The sequence below is a fragment of the Zootoca vivipara genome, chromosome 6 (assembly GCF_963506605.1).
Source record: "Zootoca vivipara chromosome 6, rZooViv1.1, whole genome shotgun sequence".
Taxonomy (NCBI): domain Eukaryota; kingdom Metazoa; phylum Chordata; class Lepidosauria; order Squamata; family Lacertidae; genus Zootoca; species Zootoca vivipara.
The window spans coordinates 51,727,878-51,748,743 of record NC_083281.1 but is presented as its reverse complement, the minus strand read 5'-3'; the positions used below and the strand labels follow the sequence as shown (position 1 = coordinate 51,748,743).

The window sequence follows — 20,866 nt, the reverse complement described above, 5'->3', positions numbered from 1 at the left end:
CTCCGCCACTGCAGGGACCTGTGGGTGGATAAACTCCCTTCTACTCTGTTTGTAAGTGAGTCACTGTTTATGAGTTTTTAAAAACAATATTGCTGTAAGTTAAAGAGGTTAGGAAAGCATAGTCTGTGTGACACTTAGCAGAGCCCATATTAAAAAGTCTTTGCATATGCTGTTTACTACTTGAGTTGGGAGGCTTCATGAAGCTTGATCATGCAAGCTCTGGGGTAGCACGTTTTCATTTCCCTTAAGCCTTGGACATACCATTAGATTTGGCCACTTGTCTCTGGAGTCATTAAAACAAACAAACAAACAAACCAAAAACCTTTTGGGGTGTTTGCTTAGCTCTGTGTGAGCGCTAACGTTTTCTACAACTTTGACTAAAATAGATTTAGGTTACAATCTCTTTGCGTGTGCAAAAACATGTTATCTATTTCAATCTGTAAGACTGTAATGCTCAACCCATATTTAAGGTTAGCAGCATGGGGTGACGAATCATATTTCTGAGCCAGGAAATGTGAAATCCAACAACTTACCGTACCTATCAAGGACCACTGGCTGCATTTGCATGTAATGCTAAGCCAAACCATTTCTAATTCTTAGGGTTTTTTAGCTCAGTTGTAGCAGCTTAGTCAAAGTTTACCTTAGTGGGGTGTCCAAATGTGGGGTTGTGGTTAAGGTCTCTCCTCATTAAACAAGGTTTGTTTTTAGCGGCAGACTATGGCTACGGAGGAGAGATCTAAACCATGATCCAAAGTGGCACACTAAGCCAAACCCTCACTTGGTTGTTGTCCAGTGCTGAGCTAAAAGGCCAGAGGACAAAGTAGGTGCAAGTTGCTCTCTGGGAGTCAATACATTTGTGTAGTCCCAGTAAACCATACTTTGGCTTACCATGATGTGCAAAGTCGGCGAACCAGAGGTTGGAAGGAGACAATGTGTAACATTTCCTATCAGAAATGCACCATACCATTTTAACCTCCTTTATTTTGATAGAGAATTCCAGAGAGGAGAGGGGGGAGAGGATGTATGTGGGGGACAGAAAGAAAGGGAGAAAGAAGATAAAGAGCTGGGAACGTGGCAGGGGAGGATAAGGACAGAGCAAGGTTTGGAGTGGGACAGAGTAAGAATGGGGTGAAGGCAGAATATTGTTTAAATGATTATGGAGTGGATAAAGACGGTCTGAACCTGGAAAGTTTTAAGGAGCTAGCTGAATTCTCTGGAGACCCGATTCCAAAAGAAGGGGGGTTGAATTAGGCTAAATATGGGATCAAAGAAGAAGATATAGAAAAGGATGTATGGATATTTTTGGGTAGTGAATAATGGTTTTGAATTGTATAAATGTTAAGAGAATGATGTAATATAGGAATGGGAATTAAAAGAGGATAAATGTTTAAGATTAGTAAGGATAAATGTTTAAGATTAGGATTAAGTGATAAATCAGGATGTAAAATTAAGATATATGAATACTGCAAATCTAGTTATCAGGACGAACTCAAGAGGGGGGATACGGGGAAGTCCATAATGTTAAGAATCAGTATGAGATTGAAATTTTTCTTTTTTCTTTTTGTTATGTTTTCTTTTTTTTGTATTCTGTTATAAGATCAATAAAAAATATTTCAAAAAAAATAAAAATAAAGTTGTGTTACTGAAATTTAAAAAGAGAGAGAGAGAGAATTCCAGAGAGGATAAGTAATACCCTTTAGATTATTATTTTTCTAATATACATACATGCATGACCCACCTCTTATTAGTTTACCAAGGTTTGTGGGTTTCCGTTGCACACAATGGAAGTAAAATAAATATGCAAAGCAGTGATACGACTATTAATGGAGTTACCGGCTCAGTGTTTTCTCCCCAGAAACTGACCTTGAAGGGTCTCCCCCCCCCCCATCTGCACAAGTCAAAATATGCAAATTAAGAATGGCACCTCAGAACCTTCAAGCACACTATTAAAAGTTATCATGAAGGCCATGGAAATATCACATTTTACAAAGGTCCTTCATCAGCATCTGGTGTTTGGGAGAGAAGGATATTAAATATATGGGGGTACCCTAAAATTGACCTGGTGATTTGAGCTGAATTCACATGTAGGGGAATTAAGTTAAATAATAAGGTTCCGTGTGATTATGCAGCTGTGCTGTGGATAGGGCTTGCAGCTGTGTCCCCCACCCCATTTCCAGACAGTTCAGAAACTAGCATCATAGATTGAATAAAATTCTTTTCAGATGAGGGAGGTATATAATGTACATTTGTAAGATGATGTGTAAGGATAGCAGGGATGTGTACAGCACCTCCTCCCCCCCCCCCCGCACTGGGCCACCTCATTCCTCTATTCCAAGGGGCGGCAGCATCTGTGTTGACCTGGGACCATCACACTGCCCTAGATCCGTCCCAAATAGGTTCGGGGAAGGGGCTAATGTTTAATTATGATTTTGAAAGCCCAAATTAAACCTATAGCTGGGAGAGGAGTGGAGGAAGGAGACCTTGCATCGAGGGGGTGGCCCTGGGAAGTGATGCTCCGCAAGCAGCTTTCACATGCATGTTGCAAGATCACTCCTGCAGAATCAGATCGGTCTTAGCTTATCTGCAGAGCTTTCTCTTCCTGCCTGATGCCCTGCCAGCTACAGGTTGTTTTAGGCCATCCAGCCCAACTCGTAGCAATCCAATCGTAGCTGAACTTGACTTGTCTGGCACCCTAGTTCCTCTGAATTAGGGTTTGTGACTTGCCACAAATCATCACCTTTTGGAAATTCCCCCCGGGTGTCAATTCTACCTTTGAAATCACAGTAATGTCTGGGTAAATCCGGATGTATGGCAGCCCTACTCTGAATAGGCCTGGGCTCCTCAGCTGAATCTGTTGCACAGCCCTAATAAATAGATAGATGATAGATAGATAGATAGATAGATAGATAGATAGATAGATAGATAGATAGATGGATGGATGATAGGTAGGTAGGTAGGTACAGTGGTACCTCGCAAGACGAATGCCTCCCACAACGAAAAACTTGCAAGATGAAAGCGTTTTGCGATGTTTTTGGTGACTCACAAGACAAAGATTCTATGGCCGTGCTTCACAAGACAAAGTTTTCTGGTGGTTTTTGTTGTTGTTGTTGTGTGTTTTTTTGCCACGACAAACCGCGCTTCGCGAGACAAAAATTATCGCAAGACAAAGTGTCTTGCGAGGCACCACTGTAGATAGATAGATAGATAGATAGATAGATAGATAGATAGATAGATATGGCTGTTTCTTGCCCACCAGATCAAATCTATCATCTACCCAAGTTCGGGATGGGAAACTTGAGATACTATTTTGCTATGTACCTCAGTGCCATCTTTTCACATACAACCTAACATATGGGTTGTTTCCCTGTGTAAACGAAGCACACAAGTCTCCATTCACAAATCTTATTGCTTCAGAAATAATTATGAATTTGTCCTGATTCTATTAAAAAAACATTTTCTTGTTCTGCTAATATATTACAGTTAGAAAATTTTGCTGAGAGAGAATTGATAGACATAGATATAGTACACACACACACACACACACACACACACATTAGATAATAAGTAAGCAGCCATATGGATATCATATAAATTCAATTAAAGACCACATGCCTTTAGTAGATAGCTGTCTTGCACTTTGTTATAACCGTACAGAGGTAGCACTGGGAATTGGAGGCAATTGAATGATTAGCTACCGCATTTGGCATGAAAACCTCTTTTCAAAGCATTCTTGCCAGTTAAATGAACAGATACTACATCAAGCTGGTGAACAGAGGAATATAAGGATGCCTTGATCCTCCCCGCTGCCCAAATGAAACTGTTGTGTGTGTGACTGGAAAGAGAGGATTCAGGCAGAAGCCGTTCATTATGGAACTGAGAATTAGGCACATGCTTCAATTATTGCCATTGGTAGCAAAAGGGACATTAGGGATAGAGGGCATGTGTTGATTATTTTTTTCATTGTGTTTATACAAGTTTCCTCTTTTTCACAGCTGTATGGCTATAACCAGAAAAAGCCCCTGAGAGAGAGTTTTAGATGCTGTTCCTCTGTAACCGCATCATTACCTTGCTCTGAACAAAGCCCCCCTCCTTTTTTCCCCTTGTCTTGTCAATAGAGGATGAAAACATTATTGGATTCAGGGGCTCATAGTAGCCCTGTATGCAGCTAGGGACGCAGAGGATAGATTTATGAAATGGACCATTTCAAATGGCATTATCTTCCCACAGTGAGGAACACCTTTCATAAATCATGTGAGTGTGTTTGGAAAATAGAACATTTGTTATTCCTGCTGTATATTGTATTTGCATCGTCCACAATATAATCTGGCAAATACCAAGGCTGGGGGGGGGGGGAGAGAGAGAGAGAGAGAGAGAGTGTAGAAGCTTCAGTTGATTTTTGTTGTTGATGATTTTCCTATTGCTTCAGAGCACAACATTTTGCTATTTCCATCAGCAGGAGGAAGCATTATAAAGCACCAGTCTATAATGTAATACCTTGCAATTTTCCCACTAAGTTTTGATTTATTTATTTTTATACTGCCATGAGTAGCCAGCCAGTATTGTTATTTGCTAAATATGTTGTCTCGGTTTGCACATACAAAAGTTTGTGCCCACCTATTCTCTCCTCCCTTCTACACCAGCACGGCTGTGTTAGGATCAAGGTAGACAGAAGTTTAAAAGTAGAGGCAAGGACCATATCCTCCTCTATTTGACTATGTAAAACGGGAGCATGCAATTTGGAGTGGATCTGTAAGCCTAAGGACTGCTTTTTATTTTGTAGCTCTCAAAACTATGTACTTGGCTGCATGAAATACATTCTACACGTAACATATTTTTGGAAGGATTCCCACCCACCAATATCCAACCACCCAAAGATCTCTTGATAATGTCTGGCCAGCTGGTGAAACTGCACTGGTCCCACCACCTCAAGACAATCATGGAGGGTTGAGATAGCCATTGCTTTTTGTGCTAAAATAAATAGGCAGCCTTTCTTCAGCCATAAACAAACAAACAAAATTTTGCGTATTTTCACACATACACTTGATTTTTGAGGCCACGTTTGCCAGCCTTCCACCCTGCCCCAATTTGCCAATATAATTTGTTGTGGCAAACCAGACAACAGTTCTAGAATGTGTTTGACATAATTTCCTTTGTTTGGCAATATTTCTTATTACAGAGCAACTATATCCAGTTATGTTTCCACTCTTTCTTCCACACATAATTCAAACACATCTGGAAGTGTGACAATAGGTATGAATGAGGACCAATATTTTCTCTCCCCTTCATCCCTTTATTGGTAAAATTCCAGAGAAATCATTTAAACATATCTAGTCTGGCTGAAATTTTTGCTGAAGAATGTTAATTTTCATTACAGAATGGAAGAAATTGCAGGTTTCTTTGATGAAGGCTTATGAGGCATACAAGGTCTGTGAGGGACCAAACAAGTGTGTGCTGTGATCAGATAAACTCCTGTTATCATAATGAAGCCGGTGGGTAATGCTTTGCATTGTTCAATAATGTAATTGCTCTGCCCCTTCACTTAGCCTCTTGAGTATGGCAAAGAATAATGTTGCACCTTGCTGCTATTTATAACACTTTTTCCTTCCACTGGAGTCTGAACTGGAAAGTCATTTAAGATCTATAAAGCTGGATACGTTAAAAACACATTTAAAAATGCAGCATTTGGCCATTCACAAGCATTTTGAGAAGGAATGTTTGCTTTTGTAGCGGTTTATTGACTGGGCTGTTGACAAGAAGCAAAACAAAACCAGACTTTTGTGCATGGGTTTTCCCCTCTTGAATTTTGTTATTACTTTGGAACATTCAGGGAAAAGTAGGGAGAATGATACTACTACAGTTATAATTACTATACTAAGCAATATTACTTGCTGCTGTTCAACACTTCCGTGCCACACATGCATGGACGTTGCTTGAGTTTTCTGTATTTGATGTCTTCTGGCTGAGTGTGTGAACCAATTTTGCTGAAGAGTACTGTGTCGGTGATGTGACAGTTTAGTTGTTGGTAATGGGTTCACACATGCAAATCATCATTTGGTGTGGCAGTCACCACCTGATGCTCATGTGAACCATAGCTGCCAAGTCTCCCACTGAAAAATGCGGGATTAGCAGTGGCGCAGCACCGGAAGTTGCTTCTATGCAACTTCTGGTGCCGCTCTGCCCGATTTCCAGTGCCCAGACATGCGCAGAGCGGCACCCGAAATGGAGCCTCCCTGGCAGGTAGCAAATCCAGGGGATTTCTGGCATTTTTTTCTATTCGGGATAACAGCGGGAAACAGATTAAAATCTGGGGGTTTCCCGCGAAAAACGGGAGACTTGGCAGCTATGATTTGAACTGGTTTGCAAGGTGCAACCTTTTTAGAAAATTATCCAGGGCACTTCAGAGGTATCTTGGCAGGATTAAACCCAATAGTTTTTCTAGACTAAGCTATGTAGTACCCTCACGTGATCACTTCTTTGCAGTAGCACACTTTGTAAACTGAAGAAACATTTTCATGCAGCATAAAGTACTCTAGAAATAGTAGCTCTGTGAAAGGAATAGGGGTCTCCTAACAACTCTCCGCACCTGTAACAAACTACACTTCCCAGGATTCTTTTTTTGGGGAAAACATGACTGTTTAAAATTGAACCACAACCTGCACAGGAATCAAAATAGGTTATTTTGTAAAGGGACAAACGTTGAACTAGACCTAGTTCCTGGAAATGAACTTTCCATGCTGTGATTCACACACATTATCTTACTAACCTTTACATCAACCCTTTAAGGTGCCAGAATTATTATCCTTGAACAGGGATATAACTGCATTTAACTTCTGCGCATTCAGCTTTACATGCTTGGCAAAAAAATAAAATAAAATGGGACCAGGCATCTAGGAATAAAGTCTTTGGCAATCCCACCTGCAACTGAACCCAATGTGTTTTGTCAACACGATTTTGGCTTTATGCACTGTCCCTGGAACATAACGGCCACGTAAGTTGAGAGTCAGCTGTATTATGGGTGAGGCTGGGATGTAACAGCTTCCCTTAAGCAGCTGAGTGACTTACATAGTTTATGATGAAGTGTTTCACTGCTGATGGAATTGAGGCCTGGTTAGGTATTTTCACTACATATCAAAAGAAAGCATTCATGTAGGTCCCAGACCTTTGGAATGCTTACAATCACTGACAAGACACTTCTAGATTGGTGCTGATGTTTCCCAATATGATGCTTGCAATTTTACCGTGGTGGCATTAGTATTTTAGCATAGCCTAATTATTGCTTTTCATGAACCCCAACACATAATGTTGTATGTCATGCTGAACTACTTTTAATTTCACAGCTGAACACATTTCTATTGCTATCATCCTCCTCTCCAAACCTCTTCTTAGCTTTCTCTCTAGAGGGCATGCAAGGTGTATGGCTCCTTCAGGAGGCAACGTCAGTAGAATCCACTGATCACCCCCCTGGGAATAAAATCTAATCCTATATGCCTTTTCAAATATACCTGCATCACACTTTTCTCTTAGCACTCTGCTTGTGCTGACATTGATTCAGCACCCAAAAAAGTCCTAAGTGCTCATATGTCATGGAAGCAGGTGCCCTGGCTGCATGGGGAACTGCCTTGCCATGTGTGTGCTCTAGCACTGGAATGGGAAAGTGCACAGCCTTCAAACATAACTTATTTAAGTGAAGCAGCAGGATGTTGTTGCGTGCAGAAGGATTAGAAATTGGTTTATTGCACGTTAAAGGCTAGATTATGACTCACAAACATCTATTTTTTTATTTAAAAAAAAGATGTTCAGAGAAATCGCAAGGACACTTCTTTCATGGCTCATGAGGTCAGAGGCACTATTATTTAGGTTCACACACAGTCATCACATCACTGTTCTGGGCATTAAATTACTGCATTCATATATCACCCCATACATTTGTGTAGGGAGGAGCCAGTCACAGTAGTCGGTTTCTGGTAACAAATCCACAGGACATGACAAGGTCAAGGCTTGCTCTACTGTTAGGCAGAGTGAGGCAGCCACCTCAGACAGCAGGTGCTGAAGGGTGGGAACCATAGCTGCCAAGTTTTCCCTTTTCTCGCGAGGAAGCCTATTCAGCATAAGGGAAAATCCCTTTAAAAAAGGGATAACTTGGCAGCTATGTTGGGAACAGTGGGGAAGTGTTGGAGGACAGAATTGTGTGGAACATGTGACCTGCTCCATGTTCTTAAACCTAGCCTGCTGCCTCTGGGTGTAGTGAAGAAAGCTGCTCCATTTTCAGTGTTGAAGTAGCATTTATACATGGAATAGAAATAGGCACCATCTCATCCAGTGTTCCTCTATCAGACTCAAAATATCCAGGTTCTGGAAGATCTCCAGTGTCAACTCCTAGGAAACACAAGATAGTTCTGGCTTGGAGATGACCCAATCAGTCCTGGGTCATTAATACAGAAAAGTAATCAAACTGGAAGGAGACTGGAATCTTACTAGATATACTTATGCAATTTTTGATAACATTTAATGCTGAGGTCCATGAGTTATTTGTGATTCTAGTTTTGTTTTTGGTTTTAATGGTTTTGAGTGACTAGTGTCAGAAACTCAAATACTGTTCTGATCACTCATCCAGTCAAACATCATCCAGTCAAACATTTTTACCATTTATCGTGCGGACAAACCTTTGAATTCCTATATGAGATTTTAAGCCTGCTTTCGAAGCCAATGAAAAACCAAAACAGCACTCCAATGATGCCTTTGAAGGTTATCTGTTCAGCCCACCTTTTAAATTATGAATCCTCCTGATTTAGGCAAATGAATTGTGGAGTATATCAAATATTCACTGTGTGATTGATTAATCAAACAGTTGGCCTTCGTGCAATCTAGCTGAGCAGAGTCAAATATTCACAGCAAAGTTCACATCCATCAAAGCACCTCACTTGGATAATCTGAACTGAGAAAAAAAATCTTGCCTGGATTAAAATCAACAAATTGCTCTTTTGCATCTTAATTGGCAACAGCAGAGTGCCAAGCTCAAATTTGGGCTCCCAAAAATCAAGCATTGTTGCTTTACCTCTAATACTGCTGATGTTGTTTCTGCTGTAAGCCTGGCAGAAACTGGGCATTGTGCTTCAAGGATCCATCTAGGTCAGTGCTCCCCAACCTTTTTATCACCGTGGACCAGTCAATGTTTGATAATTTTACTGCGGCCCGCTGGGGGGGGGCATTGATTGTTTATATTTTATTTAGATTGTTTTGATTTAATAATTTTAATTTAATTGTATTTAACGTTCCTTGGGCGGCCCGGTACCAATTGATCCTTGGACCGGTACCGGTCCCTGGCCCGGGGGTTGAGGACCACTGATCAAGGTTACAGTGCTAGCCTGCCCGACAATTTACTAAGACCCAATGACTGTCTACCACAGGCATCCCCAAACTGTGGCCCTCGAGATGTTTTGGCCTACAACTCCCATGATCCCTAGCTAACAGGACCAGTGGTCAGGGATGATGGGAATTGTAGTCCAAAACATCTGGAGGGCCGAAGTCTGGGGATGCCTGGTCTACCAGGTTCTAAAAAGGTAGAGCTGTATGGTGATACAGCTTACAATTCATTCCAGTTAACTTGTCTATAGTGTGAGGAAACATCCTAAACTTCTTCTCCCTCCCTCTAATTGCTGCCTTGGATCTTTCCTTGCAGTTAGAGTGACATTTCCCACTTTCCAGTTCCCATCCCTGGATGGACTGTATTGCTCCACGGCAGAAGAGGCCTTCCACTTATAATTTAGTTAGTGAGTAAGGTAGGCAAAGGGAACTGGTGGCTCTCCAGATAATGATGGACTTCAGCATCCATCAGCCCCAGCCAGCATGTTGGTAATGTTTAGTTAGCAATGATAGGCATGCACATAGGAACAGGGAAAGGCGGCCAGGGGGGCAGGGCTCACTAGACACATAAGTTCTAAAGCAAGCCAGTAAGAATCTGAAGGCCTTGTGGAAGGTGCTGAAAAAATGTGCTGATTATTTATGTAGGGAAAGAGTCCTTATTTGTGTTAGCTCAACCTCCCATCCCAACCCCTTCATATATGCAGACTAGAACAGTGTAATCCTCTGGAGGCTAGATGCAGTGGCGTGGTTTTCTCTCTCTTCCTGATTCAGCTTTCAACCTTCTGAGTATAAATGCTATTATGATGACATTCTCTCTTCCATGTCAAAGATCACTGAAGAAACAATGGGCAAAAACTCTATAATATTTGAAGTTTGCACAAGGTGCTGGGCATAGTGATTTAAAAAATATGCATACCGTATCAGATTGTCGGCAGCTGTGGGTCAAATTTTTAATTGGGGTACTGTAACCCTCCGGAGCTTGACATGTGCTCATTAACTAAGGCCAATTTTAAATGTGTCCCCAAGGGGCTGTTGTTGACTGCAAGGCTGTTTGCTGGAATGTGAAAGACTTTCTTGAAGTTATCTTGTTTTGTTTGGGATTGATCAAACAAGATGTATGCTAGGGGTTCTTGGATTGTCATAAAGCATGAAAAAAACCTAAAAGCTTTACACAACTATTATTAACAAGCAACATTCAATACATATGCATTTCATATAATAAGGTGATCATATCAAAGTTCCCATATGTTCTAAGAACAAAACCCGTCACACTTTGCTTCAAACAGAACGGAGAGGAGCACCTATGATTGTATGTGGATGCAGTAGTGAGACAATTGGACCAGGGTTCAAATTGCCACTCAGTCATGAAGCTCACCTTGGGCCATTCACAGTCTCTTAGCCTAAGCTACCTCACAGGGCTGTTGTGAGGAGAGGGGGGAACTGTGTTCACTAGCTTAAGCTCCTTGGAGGAGAGGTGAGCTAGAAATGTAATAATAAATGCCGGGCAGAGGTGGAGAACATGTGATATAATTTCATGTGGGAGTGGAGAAGAGGATAGGGAGTATAAAATGGGAAGAGGGAAGTGGAAACAGATGGATATATGGAAGGATCTTTATCACTCAGCGAGTGATCCATTCAGTTATCTGTCCTTCCCAGGCAGATAACTGGGCAGTGAGAAAGAGACAAGAGAGGGTCTAAGGAATGGCAAAGAGAGGTAGAGTTTGACTCCACCCACTTTGGTTTTGACTCTGCCCACTTTTACATCTGGTTCTTCCTGCTGCTGGCATGCAGCCCCTGACAGTTTGCCCCTGGTTACCATCCTCCCCACACATTTAATGAACATGCATGAAGGAGGCATGCATGAAGGAGGCTAATGTAAAGGCTGACCTCATGCTGTGTATAGAACATGGGTGGACACAGTAGACAAACATATTTCCATACAGGGTAGGGTAATGGTGTAAATTGGTGAGTGCATGTTGGTTTATTTCTGGAAAAGAAAAGGGGGGGAAACCCATGTCTCTCTCAATTGCCACTTGATCTTCATTGTGGCTCGAAACAACATTCCTTTTATTTGGCCCAAGGCAATTTTGGTCATTTGGAAGAACAGACAAATGGTTGCATTAAAGAAATGTTACCACAGCAAGAACATTGCTGCTTAGGAACCATATTTGGTTTCCTTTTTAATACAAAGGTTTGATTTGTTTTGATTTGTTTTGAGTTTCTCTTTAATTGTAACAACCCCAAGTGGCTGATAAAAAGCCGACATTTTCCCTGCAGCAGTATCTCATTGCTATTCTTTCATTAGAAGTGCCACTATGGGGTGGGTGATAGTAATATTGACTTTTTAATAGAGATCACAATGCACTTTATAGTGGCCAGATTTTCTTTAAAAGGCAGCACTTTGACACTTTGCATTTTGTCTTCCTCCTGCTCCCCCCCCCCTCCACCTATTTGTATATTAGTACTGTATTTTCATTTATTCTTACTTGGGGTGGGGACTCAGAAGTGTGATTTATTATTATTATTATTGAGATCTTTATGAAGTGCTTTTATTTATTTATTTTATTTATATTTGTTTGTTTGTTTTTGTTAATTTTCAGTTAAGCCACCCAGAGTGGCTGGAGAAACCCAGCGGGATGGGTGGGTTATAAATAATACAATTATTATTTGTATTTGTAGTACCGTAGTGGTAGTAATGCATTTAGTTGATAGGGACTGTTTCTTTTGTTCAGTGCTGGAACTTGTGTAGTTCTGTGTTTCCCAAACTACCCCAAATCACTGATTGTTCCTTTCAAAAGGCTAGGATGTTAGTGAATTGCATGGATCAGCTGAAAACAACAGCTGGGCATGGGGAGGGGGTGATTGGGAGGGGCATAGGAATTGCACTTGTACCTACCAAAGGTTCATTCTACTGCAGCTGTTCATAGTAAGGTAGAGAGCTCTGCAGACTGAACTGGGATTTTGATTCAGATCTCTAAAGTTTGGGTAGAAGTGATAGAGCTCAATGGTGGTGCCAGTGGCTGCTTAGTTAGAAAGGTAGAGAATGTGAGGACGACAGGATAGGTTTTACGGTACTTCTGCAATGTCATTATGTACACCTATTGCAAAGGTACAAATTCATCTAGGATATTTGAAGAAGTGTGCATGCACACGGAAGCTCATACCAATGACAAACTTAGTTGGTCTCTAAGGTGCTACTGGAAGGATTTTTTTAATTTATTTTGTTTTGATCTAGTATAATGTTTCTGTTGATGATAATTAGTCAGATGTATTAACTCAGGAAGGGCATTCCACAAACTGCTCCTCTGCTGATTGTAAGGTCTGGTATGGTTGATATTGGGGGAGACACTCTTTTGCAAATAATTTTTATTAGTTTTTCAATATTACCCCAATAATAACCCTATTATAACAATACCAATTAATACCCAATTAACACATTTAGGCTCCCCGCGTAGTGGATTTGATGCATTCCTAATCTTATATTTCTGTGTTCCATGATTTTATTAATTTCAGTTACATTCCAGTTAAAATAGTGATCCCTTATACTGCAGGTTCATTCTTAATGATTTGTATTTGTGTCATTGTGTTATTTTACTTTATAGAACATCATAACTGTTATCATTGTTCTGTCCTGCATATGAAGGCTGTTGTGTCCATGATGATTCTTTCTGACCATATATGGTGGTGTATCTTACCCTTCCTTAGCTGTTGTTGTCTCCCATCATGACTTGGGGTGGAACTGTTATCCTGAGGCATCTTGAAAGTCTCTGCATCGCTCCATCCCATCATTCAGTGTTTTCAAACATACAACAATCCACTCTGTTCTGCTGGTTAAAGTGTGTCACAGATCTTATCCATTTCTTCCTCAGTCTGGGAAGAGTGGACTATTTTCAAATGCAAGCTTAGATGATTTAATGCTCCTTTTCAACTCACAAGACCTCTCTGTCGCCTTTTTTCCACAGCCCACAGTTTCCTTTCATCCTTACAGCTGAGATTTATGGCCAATTATCATTCAACTTAATCCTCTCAGTCTCTCCCCCCTCCCTTCCCTGTTATAAAAAGTGGAAAGGGGAGGCATTCTTTTGAGGTACTTGGGTTCCAAACCATTTAGGGCTTTATGCACTGGTACTAATATCTTGAATAGAGCTCACTAACTACATCCCCCTCCTCTCATGATGAAGTGTGTGGTGCAGTTAATTGCTATCAAGGTTTTGGTGTAGCAGTGGCGATCTTCATTCCTGTCCTATTTCATAGTGATGTTCTAACAATAGTTTTCTATCCAAAAGTGTTACTTAGTGTGCAGGGTCATGAACATTTTAAGGCCCAGGGCACATTTGTAATTTTGAGGAAGTGCTGTGGACACCACAAACTCTGGACACTTCTTTTTTACTTTCTCCCCAGAGTGTCCAAGCTCCTCTTTTCTGCACCACCTCATTACCTCAAGGCCACCATTGTGCCCATGAACACAACACTGACAGCCCCTGCTTTAGGGTGACAAGGAAGGAGGAGGAAATGTCATTCGTTAGTGATACGGTGTCAGAAAGCATGTTCTGGAATACAGGTTTTGTATGCCCTCAACTTGTCAATTCTGGGAATTCGGATTTTGATATACACATGTCTCCATCCTTTATGAGGAAGAAAACCAAAGTCAGATTTTTCTCTTTCTCTTAAAATGACAGGAGTTTCATGCTACCCACCTTTAATCTTACATCTTCTTTCTGTCTGAACCTTTGTCATTCATAACACAGTCACGTTGCTCAGGAGAGTCTCTTTAGATGGAATCTATCTCTGAGAGCTTAAGTCAAGGGATTTTCAAACAGTCACCTTAATTTAAGTATGTGAATGCATAGCTAATGAATGGGGGGTTGGGCCAAGGCTCTTCTGATAACATTAAAGTCTGGAAACCCTCGATAATTATGACTTGATAGCTATCCTTTGTGTTCTGTAACTTGCAAACATCATATTATCTGCTGCAGACCACAAGGGCATAAGCAGTCTTCAGCAGAGGGAAGAGTACTGGGCCAAAAACAAATGAGAAAGGTGGAGAGAATTTAAATACCAATTTCCTTTGAAACAATTTATTTGCATTTTATTTATATATACATTTATATCCTGCCTTATTGCTGAATCCTTAGATCAGCAGATTTGGTGCCAAGAACCTTGAAAAATACATAGGGCTGAAAGTGCAAGTGGGAAAAGAGCTTTCCTCTTCCAACTTCCTCCTGTATACAGTACTTTTAAAGGGAAAATATGTAGACATTCATGGATAAGTGGAGGGGGTGCAGAGGCCAAGGAAACTCCTCAAGGATGCCACTGCATTTATGAACACAACACTGGCAGTGACAGCATATGATCCATATGTTACAGGAACTTGGAAAGCTGCCTTTATACTGAGTCAAGCCATTGGTCCATTTATACTGATTCAGACCACTGGTAGCAATTTACCAAAGTTTTATATAAGGGATATTCTCAGTTCTACCCGGAGACACCAGGGAATGAATTTAGAACCCTTCTGCATGCAAAGCAGCTGTTCTGCCACTGAGCTACGGACTTTTCTGATCAAGAGCCCGCTATGTCCAATCAACGAATAAAGTTTGCTTGGTTTGAGCTAGAAAGATAGTCTCAAATAAGGCCAGAGTCGTAGAGTTTTGGAGATGTACAGAGAAAGCATGCAGAACACCCAAGCAGTAAAGTACCCAGACAGAAGACACGGGGCACATCTGGCAGTCAAGAGCTCAAAAGCTGCCCATAGTGCAACAGTACTATGGAAGTGGTGGCTAACCTTTTGTAAACATGGCACAAGTCAAGTAATTGGGGGGGGGAGTATTTTCTACAGACTATTATACTGCACACCCACATGCACATCCTTTGCCCGTGGCTGACCTAGGGAACAGAGGGCAGTGTGTTGTTGGAAAGACATGCAAAACAGGCTTCCGGTTGACCGCGCCATCTTGCTCAGACGGGGGTCCGTTCAGCGGAGCGGACCTCGGCGCTTCAGAGGTGGAGGGAATCGCTCCAGCGAAGCGAAACCTCCTTAAAAGCCCCAAATCGAGCTTTTTGGGGACGGATTTTGCCTGGCGGCGCCAAAAGCGGGCTCTCTCCTCCCCGGATCGGCTTTGTTTAAGCCCCCGAGAGCGAGGAGGTGAACCGCGGTGGACAGGCTGACACTGCTGCTCTGAGAGCGCGAAGCTGCGTGTCTGGGAAGTGGAGGCGGCCAATTCTTCCAAGAATATTCAGCAAATGAATAGACTGTGAGTAATTTGGATTGTTTGGAATTTAAATTAAGGCAATAATTTGGACCTGGGAGAGAGGGGGAAAAGAGGAAGCCACCCCCCCCCCGGTAACATAAGAGACAGTAAACAGAAACCCGAAGCCGTAAATAGAAGGTCTTAACTTAAAAGGATCCCTCAAAGGCATCAAAGAGAATCTCCCCTAAATGCAGGGTAAAAGGGGAGAAAGACTGTGGTTGTGAGTGCCCTGCAGAAAGAGGTTAAGACTAAGAAAGACCTTTCTTTTCCTCGGGAGCCGGCAGCCCAGACAACCCAGTGAGCTGATCAGGATTTATAAGTCAAATTTTATTTCTATCTTTATTTCTGGACTTTTTGGAAATTTCTTTTTGGTCTATATGTTTTTGAAATGTGAGTTCGAACTTTATTTTTAAAAAGACTTGAAGAATGCAGCCAGCTTGTTAAAATGGAGTCGAGAAAATAAACTGTGAGCATATTCCACCCCATGTGACAAGGTTTGACCTTGACAGGATTGAACTATGTCAACAATAAGGTATTCGCCTGAGTTCCAGCGGACTGTTTTGACCTTAATGTGGGAAGTAAGAATAGAACTATGTCAAGAGGAGACACAACAGCGAGAGTTACAGCAACAATTCCGGATGGTGATGGCAGAATATGACTTCATAGAGGATGAAACTATTGAAACTGAAGAAGACGAGAGAGAGAATGACAATGATGGAGACTGTGATTTGGAAGAAAAAGAGGAGGATGAGGACTGTGATAATATAACACAAAATGAAGCCCACCAGGAAAAAAATGATGATTTTATTCTACAAAAAGTCGGATGGAGTGCCTCCCCTTCGAGGGGGGCACGATTGGATTTACTGGAACTCCAGAATGCCCACAGGGAAGAAGGAAAAATTAAGCAGAGAAGAGAAGAAGCTCAGGGGTCTGATATGGAGGCCTGGATGGCAAAAGACTGTAAACAGGGGGTGGGGTGAAGGGAAAGTGAAGTTGTGATTGTAAAGATGGGTTAATAGGATTATAACTGGACTGCTGACTACGGAACTTGCTGGATTGGTGGGGTGGAGCCGGTACTCGGGGGTGCAAGGTTAGATTGGGAATAGTTATAGTTTTAAAAAAGTGAATTGATTCTGGAAAAAGGTGAAAATATGGAGGCCTATAGAGGGGGTAAAAATTAGGCACGGGAAGAAAAAATGGGAGTTTGATTTTTCAGTGATTGGACATTAGGTGAAAATGATAATAGTTAGTTTAAAAGTGGTATAATGTATAAAGGTGTACTTTATAAAATATGAAACTGTTGAAGATGATAAATAAGGGATGAAAACCGGGGAAGGGGGGAGGGTGGGGAAGCCCACAAAATATGGTTTAACAATTATGAATTTAACAATTATGATGAATTTTTTTGTCTTTTTTTCTTTTTGTCACTTTTTTCTTCTCTTTTTTCTCTTTTTCTCTTTTTTATTCTTCTTTTTTTTTTGGTATGACAATAGATGGTTGGATGGATGGCCTCCTGCGTACTGCCCTGGTTTACTGGAGCTTCCTGGTGGCAGGAGGGGGCTTCGGGGGCAGGGGAGGGGGAGGAGGACAGAAATCCAATCATAAAATGGACCACTTCTGACTGTTCACCTGCGTGGGATACTTCTGTGGCAGGGGAGGACCCATGGAGGGGGGTGGGTAGAAGGTGGAAAAGGTGTTCATGTATGTACCATCTTTTGTAATTTGTAAAATCAATAAAAAATATGTTTTAAAAAAAAAGGAAAGACATGCAAAACAGCCCATTTGATCCTATGCTATAATCTGGTCTGTAGGGACTCCTGCTCCTCTCTAGGAATGCAACAGGTCTCTGCTGCCTATGCCAATTGAGACATATGTGATACAGGCTTACCACCATTTGCCTAGGAATCAGTTCCATGAGTCTCTAATGGAAAGTCTGACTCATTTTTTTTCTTGTTGTGAACATAGCCAGGGCCTGTATCCTTTCCAAATACCCTGCTGATTGCGTCTCAGTTGCTTCCTCTTGACTCGGAATCAAACAACGGTACATGTTTCAGTAGAAATGGGAGGGTGAAATGTAGAAGGGGGCTCGCCTTTAACTTTTTTTAAAAAAGTTATCTGCTAAGGATATAACTTGTTCACTAGATTCCCCTCCCCAACCTTAACGTCAGCAAATTTGATTTCCCTTCTTCACTCTTTTAATTGCATATCATAAACTTTTGGACCAGTTCACTGGTGCATAAGCTACTTTTTTAAATATATGACTCAGTTAATTATTTCTGTTTATTTAAAAACACACATGGGTTCTGTGGACTTTAAAAAAATATCTTTCTAAATCATTTAAGTGTGTGTGTGTGTGAGAGAGAGAGAGAGAGAGAGAGAGAGAGAGAGAGAGAGAGAGAGAGAGAGAGAGAGAGAGAAGCCTATTTGGCCTTTCTCCCAAACCATCATCAGTCATTAGGTGAGTGCAGCCCTTTTTGCCTATATATATATATACTGAGTCTAGCTGACTTAACATTCAACCACAGTTGCTTTTTGAGGTTTCTATTCTTTATTGAAATGGTCCTTTTAATGTCATCTTTAATTTAATCAGGTAATGTCATCAAAATAGCATTTACTCTGTTACTGCAAATTCACTGCATTATTAACTAGTGTAACTAGACAAAAAGATGGCATAAACCCCAATGGAAATAATGTACTCACAGTAAAATTGATACAGTTCATGGAGGGTATATATTTAATCTTGCAATTTCAAAGCATGCTCACTCTCTCAAAATAATTTATGGTTCTGAAATAATTTACTAGAATCTATTATAGGTTCCTATCCATCTGTTTGTTTTTGATGCAATCTCATAATGATTTTAACAATGTGGCGACATAAAAGTAATTTTGGAACTCCACTTTCTCCTTGGGTTTGGGTGGCTGTTGGCTGTAACTCTCCCTGTGACTCTAAGACAAAGGGAAGAATGTGAGTTTGCTTTTAAAGGGTGATATCCAATGTTAGTCATAAACAGGGGAGACCCTCAATGAAGGGTAGTATTCAATGCTGGTCCTCAGGGTAAACCCATTGAACTTATCAGGCATCCCCAAACTTTGGCCCTCCAGATGTTTTGGACTACAATTCCCATCATCCCTGACCACTGGTCCCCTTAGCTAGGGATCATGGGAGTTGTAGGCCAAAACATCTGGAGGGGCGCAGTTTGGGGATGCCTGAACTTAATGAACATAATTTCAATGGCTCTACTCTGAGTAGGGCTTAGTTTAACACAGTTCTGTCAGTATGGTGTAGTTAGGTATCACCCCCCCCCCCCGAAAGCATAGCTGCCAAGTTTTCCCTTTTCTCACGAGGAAGCCTATTCAGCATAAGGGAATTTCCCTTAAAAAAAGGGATAACTTGGCAGCTATGCGAAAGAAAGGATGAAAGGAGTGAACCTTGTGCCATAACACTTTTGTTAGTCTTCAGGCTGCCACAGTAGTATTTGCTGCTTTTGCTGCAACAGGCTAACATGACTGCTTAAAAAAAAAAAAAACCTCCAAATTGAGGTTATGAATATCCCCATGGTCACTACCTTAAGCTCAGTCTTAAAAGAAATGGTGGGATACAAATGTGGTGATCAGACAAACATAGGTATTTTTTTTTACTGACATTGGACAGACACTAACCCCCACCCCTATTGATATCTCAGAGCCAAAGGAATGATATCCAGCCTGATGAAGAGTGCTCACTCTTTTGTAACATTTTGGTTTGTCATAATAAAGTTATGGACCATCTATGAATTCCAGAAAAATTAAATTTAGACACCACAAAATTAGCCTTGATCAGCTCCATATATAGTCAAAAGATAGCCAGCTTTGATTGATTTTTTAATACTGTATGAGAAAATGACATTCCTATTTGACCATACAGTGTTACGAATATAAGGAGAGTCGTGATGTATCGTGTCAGAGGTCCACCTCTTCCAGCATCCTGTTCTCTCAGAGGTCAGCCAGATGCCTATGGGGAGCCTTCAAGTAGGACCTGTGCAAAAAAAGTTCTCTCCTCTTGTGCTTCCGGGCAACTGGTATTCAGAGGCATACTGTCTCTGATACTGTAGGAAGTTCACAGCCATCATGGCTAGTAGTCATTTATATCCTCATTATTTATTTCATAAAAGTATACATTGCTTGATAGCTAAAAAAACCTCAAAGTGGTTTACAAAAAGAATCATTCATGAACACGTCTAAGACCCCTTTAAAAAAGTTCAGGTTGGTGGCCATCATTGCATATTGTAGTTGCAAATCCCATAATTTAATTGTGAAGTGTTATGTTTTTTGAAACTATTTGTAGAATAGTTCAAAGTTTGTGGAGAAGGGGTAGAGAGGAATAGGAAGGCTGAGTATCTGTCTTACCGCCCTTGTCCTATCTTAATAAAGTGCCTTTAGCTATCTACCAGAACCTTTATAGTGTTCTCTATAGGATATGTATTGAAAATAGAAATTACTCACCTGTAAATTGGATTTCCCTGCAGGTAATACACTCCATAAATCCAGACTTAGCAAATATTTTAAAGCTATAGGTGAATTCTGAGGAATGTCTTGCAGTAGTTTCTGCCACAAACAGATTAATGTTATGCAGCTTTTATGCAGTCTTCTGATTAGACAGGTGTGAATGGTCAGGGTAAAAAAAGTGGGACTAGGGAAGCGGGAATGTTGAAAAAGGGGTGAGTGAAGATCTACATCAGGAACAAAGGGTTCAGGCTTCCAGACAGTCCCTCCAAGCACTGCATTCCACACTGTCTCTTCCTGCTCTTAATGTAACAATGCAATGCACTGTGTACAGAACGCAAACATTCATATATATTTTTCCCTTTAAGTGAAACCTGGAACAAAGGTTTGGAAATGCATGGATTAGATAGGAAACAGATGTGATATATTTTCAGTTGTTCTAAAGTATGTGTGAGGGCTCTGACTATGGAAAGGCACAGGATACATGCACCAGACCCCACCTCAACATTCCCATGCATTCTGGGTTCATCCCTTGGCCCCTGCTCTTCCAAATGAACATTAAACCTTCTTATTCATGGAGAAGGATAATCTGCAGATAGAGTCTAACTACACCCAGCTAAACATAGTGGACCCCAGGCCAATATTTTGCTCATTTTGCAGCCTCTGTGGCTGCATTTTGTGAAATGAAATAAAATGGGGCTGGGGGCTATTTGCAACTTCATATTGCATGTATTTTGGCCTAGAGCAATCATGTACTGTAGGTGGTAAGTGAA

The 20,866-nt window shown here is 41.1% G+C and overlaps 1 protein-coding gene across 3 annotated transcripts in view; it reads left to right on the top strand.

Moving 5' to 3' along the window:
- WWOX (WW domain containing oxidoreductase) overlaps positions 1-20,866 on the top strand; it is a 543,814-nt gene that overhangs the window by 354,887 nt on the left and 168,061 nt on the right. Inside the window, exon 8 of one of the 3 annotated variants that reach the window (XM_035117488.2) lies at positions 13,765-15,694. The exons of 1 other annotated variant lie outside the window; for it this stretch is intronic. In XM_035117488.2, coding sequence (XP_034973379.1) covers positions 13,765-14,034 — 270 coding nt within the window. In that variant the 3' untranslated portion in view covers positions 14,035-15,694. Of the gene's footprint in view, positions 1-13,764; positions 15,695-20,866 lie in introns of those variants that run through there. One more of the 3 variants, XM_035117485.2, reaches the window with a different exon arrangement.